The 5,888-nt window shown below is 35.6% G+C and overlaps 1 protein-coding gene across 1 annotated transcript; it reads left to right on the forward strand.

Annotated features, from left to right (window-relative positions):
• The first annotated feature begins 1,636 nt into the window (after positions 1-1,636).
• On the forward strand, positions 1,637-3,426 carry LOC108553107 (radial spoke head 1 homolog). The gene is made up of 3 exons (XM_017907872.1): positions 1,637-1,693; positions 2,453-2,676; positions 3,180-3,426. Exons 1-3 carry the CDS (start codon positions 1,637-1,639, stop codon positions 3,424-3,426), a joined length of 528 nt encoding a protein of 175 aa, XP_017763361.1.
• The last annotated feature ends 2,462 nt before the right edge of the window (positions 3,427-5,888 follow it).

Here is a 5,888-nt window from a genome sequence, read left to right on the forward strand (position 1 = left end):
GCCCCTTATATAGCGGCGGCCGGCCGAGGATCAGCGAAAATTTCCGAACTTTACCGATTCCTCTAAAAGTTACTTTTCTGCTGTAATAACTAATAATTTATTAACTTTTTTGACTTCTACCATTAATATACGTTGCAAACTATTTGATATCAATGATTTTAATTTGTTATTAGCAATAAATTTATTAATTTATTAACTCTTTGTAAGTTATATATAAATTTTAACACAAATACGTTGTTTGTTTAACTAGCAGCTAATAATTTATTACCTTTTTTGACTTTTATCGTTAATATACGTTGCAAACTACTTGTTCTCAATAATTTTCTCTTGCTATTAACAATAAATTTATATACTTTTTGTAAGTCATGGATACATTTCAACACAAATACGTTGTTTGTTTAAATAGTAGATAATAATTCATTAACTTTTTTGACTTTTATCGCGGAGAGGCGTTGCAAACCAATTGTTAAAGTAATTTTAATTTGTTATTAACAACAAATTTAATAATCTATTAACTTCTTTTGAAGTTACGGATCCATTTTAACACAAATTCGTCATATGTACTAACGATAACCAATAATTTATCATTTTTTCACTTGTATTATAAATTTACGTTGCGAATATTAGCGATTTACTTACCATCTCTTCAGTATCAATCATAATCTACATTCCAATTATCGAGCTACTTATCATACATACTGTAACAGAAGTTGCCTACATTATTGACTATCGAGTTACTTATCATCTCTTCGGTAACGGTAGTTTTCTTCATTACTGATTATCGAGTTTTTCATTACCCCTTCAGTATCAGTAATTTTCTTCATTATCGATTATCGAATTACTCGTTATCTCCTTGAAACGGTTGTTTCCTAAATAACTGATGGTCAAGTTTCATATTACCTCTTCTGTACCAGTTGTTTTCTTCATTATTGATTATAGACTTACTTATCACCTAATCAGAAACAGTTGTTTCCTACATTACCGATTATCGAGTTACTTACCATCTCTCTTTGGCAACGGTAGTTTCCTAAATAACCGATGGTCGAGTTTCTTATTATATCCTCAGTACCAGGGGTTTTCTTCATTATTGATTATAGACTTGCTTATCACCTAATCAGAAACAGTTGTTTTCTACATTGCCGATTATCGAGTTATTTATCATCTCTTCGGTAAAGGTTGTTTTCTACTTCATCTATTATCATGTTTCTTATTACATCTTTAGTAACAGTTATTTTCTTCATTACCTATTGTTCTGTTACGCATCATCTCCTCATTAACAGTCTGTGTATACATTATAGATTGTCGAATACTTATCACCTCTTCATTATTGGCCGTCTTCTACATTACTGATTTATTTATCATCTCTTAATTACCTGTCATTCTCTACATTATTGGCGATCTATGCAGTATTTCGCAGGTTGCAACAATATTTACCCTATTTTGCAGTATAAATAATACAAATTATATAAATCTAAACAAACTTATTCAAGACATCCTACCATTAATTTTATTTTGAACATTATATCACTTCTATTAATTATATGTAAACACAAAACAAGAACTGCTTACGATTTCCATGTCTTCGATGACGTCGTAATATTGCAAGAGCAAAGGAAGTTTGCACATACAAATCACGATGGAAAATCCAGACATCCCTGCAGAACAAGGGGAAGCGGAAGTACATCCATTGGGGGTAATTATTCCTCCACCTGAGTAATCACCGTAATATCCTGTTGAAATTACATTTTCGAGTTTACTAACCTAAGAAATTAGCAATCCGAATTTCCATATTTGAGAAACTTTTAACAACCTACGACCCGTAATTTTCAATTATTCAAATAGAATTGTACCTCTCGTTCAAACTCCATAATCTCGAAATTAAATTTTCATACTCTATGTGGAATAAATCCATGGAAACTACCTTTAATTTCACATGAAATTTACAAAAGTTTTGAGAGCTATTAGACATTAATTACGATATTTAAAAGAGTGTTTCTGTAAATTTACAAAGTTTTACAATTAATTTTTTTATTTAATAATATATTGCAATAGAATGTTTAAATATATCTACTTTGTAACCTAAAACCTCAAATCACCAACGAGTTACTCTCTTGTCAAACTTCTAATATTCTACATTAATCACTTGGTGTAGTACTTCGTCATTCCGATGCATTCTTCATTCATAATTAATAAACGCGAAACACTCGATTCCACAATTTCATAATCTCCACATAGAAATGCTTATGAAGAATCACACATATTATTTCTATACCTTCCTTCCTTTCCAAGTATATTACACCTAATGCTCATACTTCTACCTGAAAATATCCTTCTACATAGTCGATGTGCAGTATACCTCAGCTAACCCATTATACTGCATAGGAGATCGAGCTGTGAGGTTATGTTCGTCGTCCCGTCGCTTGGGAAAGTATTATAACGAAAATAATTACAGTTATACGAAGGAAAGAGGAACGAGAAAGGTGATAGACATGGTCACGGGAAAGCATTTCTTCCAAATGGCGATATGTACGTTGGATTATACTGCAAAGGATTGAGACATGGTCGCGGACTATACGTGTTCAAAATCGGTGCCCGATATGCCGGCGAATGGAGACATGGCGTTAAGTATGGTCAAGAGACTTTCTGGTACCCTGACGGGACGCGTTATGAGGGTAAATAAACGCCGATGCAATTAGGTTAATCATAATTTAATTATAGTCTTCTCCAAATATCTATAGTATTTATAACGATAATATGAAAAATTAATTAGAACCGAGCTACAAAGTTAATGTGAAGATTCGATTTTCCACTATTTTTGCAAAAGCAGTTCTATTTTATTGTAATACCAATGAATGAAACACGAAATAAGTAATAAAATTATTTTTTTTGGGCTTTAATGTTATTTAATGTAGATTATAAACGCGCCGATACCTACGAAAGTGACTTAACTGAAAGGTCCGAAAGAAATAATTTTATTTTGTAGGATTTTTCAATGCGGATAGGATACGTGATGAAAGTTTTGAGGGTACATTGTAGAATTTGCGAATATAAAATGTAAGGTCTATATGTTATGTTTTAGTCCTATTGTTATGCTAAAATAGTGGTTCCGTAGTGTGGTGGATACTATATAATAGGAAAGAAAGAGGAAAACGTTTGATACACTATGTGCAGATTAACACGTATTCCGCAGGCGAGTGGAAACGAGATACTAGGTACGGGTTTGGTGTGTATTATTATATGAATGGAGACGTCTACGAAGGCTCCTGGAAGAAGAATCTTCGACACGGCATGGGGTTTTATCTTTACGCAGATGCGAACTCGAAATTCATGGGCACGTGGATCAAGGATCGTATGCAAGGGCCTGGACAACTAATCCATCCCCGACATCGGTTCCATGGATCTTGGGAACTCAATTTGGTAAAATAATACTTGAGCAATATATTGGGTCGTAGAAAATTTTTGAAATATCGGGAAATTGAAGGATACCCTATTTAAAAAGTAATTACATTATTGTTTAGTATAAAACTTTGTGGAATATATGATAAACTAAGCACATACCATTTAGACGATATTTGGTAAGATATTAATATCCAAAACAAGAATTTGTAAATACAATGAACATTTTCTGAATTTCTAATTATTTTGTCAGACACGAATTTGAATCTATAATATCCATTGGGTAATTCTTGTAGAGTTTATTTTCTTGAAAATGAATCCGTAATCAGAATTACTCTATCACCATTAATTTTTGAAAATTCTGGCATCAAAACGTACGATTTTTTGATAAAACGAAGTATTATATAAAAAAATAGAAACATTAGGAGATTCATTATTACCTTACAAGTTAGACGAGAGTATCCGAAGTCTATGAATGTCCATACGTATTTGTGTTTACGAATAATTATAATTTGTCATCGAATTATAAAATAAGCCGCCGAGGGTATTCCATACGCACCATCAGTGCATTTTGACAAAACGTTCTTTATTTCACAGGAAACTCTGCGGGCATAGTAGGTATCGTATTCTGTACACTTTTCTGCAAAGAACCCATGGTACAAATTGTCAAGACCATTTTTAATTCTATTAACTCGAAAGAAATATTAAACGGTATGCGTATACTTACACGCTTGTGTCATGCAGTCATTGTTCGCTAACACCAACAATGCCTTAGCTACTCAAAATCCGAGCACCAAGTGCAACGGAACTACGACATAATAGTCTACGACAAAGAAAAATTAAAATTTTGTTATACAATTTCGGAAAAATCACAAAGTTCAAAAGGAACTATGAAAATTTACAATTGATAACAATAATCTTAAATCCGAATCGTAGCTCTCAGCTTGGAATCGTTTCCGAAAAATTGTTCTTTGGGAAACGATACCAATTACCAGGTCTCACCACGTGGAGGTGGCTACGCGTCGAGACCCGACATGCGCCCTAGTGGCGCAGCCTGCTGGCGCTATCCGTATCAAAGGTATCTAATCTAACCTGAAGCGAATTAAGTTGAAGCGACTCTAATATTTCTAAGTTCCCACAAATTGGGGAAGCAAAGAAAAACTATGTTACAATCGCGACGCGCCCGAACGAGTTTACGATTATTCGAAAGACCGACTAGTCGACGCGACGTACTCTCGTGTACAAGACAACTTCATACCTCGGCACCCTCACTATCGGACCTAGCCCACCCAGCCACCACAGACTCTGCCATGACTTACTCGCGAACGAAGGTATTCAACGAACCAGAGAAACACCCAAAACCAAGCCGAGGGCCCCTAGCGAGGCCTTATAACCGGTCACGCCAGCCCCTGCCACATGGGGGAGAAATTAATCATCCCATGGGGACTGACCGCAGGCCGTTATGCAGTGTCAACGGCTATAGGACCCATACCTCGGTCGTGCACGCGCTGGTGCCAAGGACGACTAAGGCCGACAGACCCTCGAATTGATTCCAGATGCCCCCCAACCCGCCGACCACCCTAGAACCGATGCATGACAAGAGTGGCAGTGGCGAGGATGAGTGTCGGACACGAGTCGTGAAGATGGCTTATGAAGCATGATATTATCGAGTACACGAGAGCACGTCGCGTAGGCTAGTCGGTACTTAAGAAAGATCGCGACTATCGCGAGAACGATAACGTTCTGTTTGGTGAACGAGAGGGATGAGAAAGAAGGAATATAAAATAGATATATTAGCTTCAAGTTAGGTAGCTTACCTTTGTACAGACAGCGCGCACATGGGACTTAGCCTAGCAGTCTATCTTATGACTACTTAAAAGTAGACGCACGCATCTCGCGTCGCAAATGAGGTCCTAAGGAATCTTGTGAATATTGAGAAACCTAAAAGCTGAAACTGAATATATTATTGTTAATATGTACCTGAAAGGAAACGGATTAGTACAAGAAAAGAAAACGAAAGCGAAAGGAACGGAAACCATGAAGGTTAATAACCATGTGGAGCGAGCAAGCCAACGACGAGACCTGAGAAACATACCAACGGTGAGATATAAACATACCAACGAGGAAGCGCTCGAGTATTATACGAAATACTCGAAGGCTCTAACGAAAACAAATCGAATGGAGACGTAAAATTTGTGAAAGGAAAAATTTAGCCAACGATGAGACATAAATAAACCAACGATGAAGCATTCGAATATTATACGAAATACTCGAATGCTGAAACAAAGACAAATAGAATGAGAGAAATAAAATCTGGAAGAAGAAAAATAATTAGAACCTGAAAGAAAAGATAATTAGTACCTGAAAGAAGAAATTATCTTTAAATTATTTAAGAAAGTGGACAATGGCCACTGAATAGCCATTGAACTAGCCAACGATGATATATAAATAAACTAACGACGAAGCATTCGAATATTGTACAAAATACTCGA

Source organism: Eufriesea mexicana, unplaced genomic scaffold (genome assembly GCF_001483705.2).
Source record: "Eufriesea mexicana isolate 0111107269 unplaced genomic scaffold, ASM148370v2 scaffold9405, whole genome shotgun sequence".
NCBI lineage: Eukaryota > Metazoa > Arthropoda > Insecta > Hymenoptera > Apidae > Eufriesea > Eufriesea mexicana.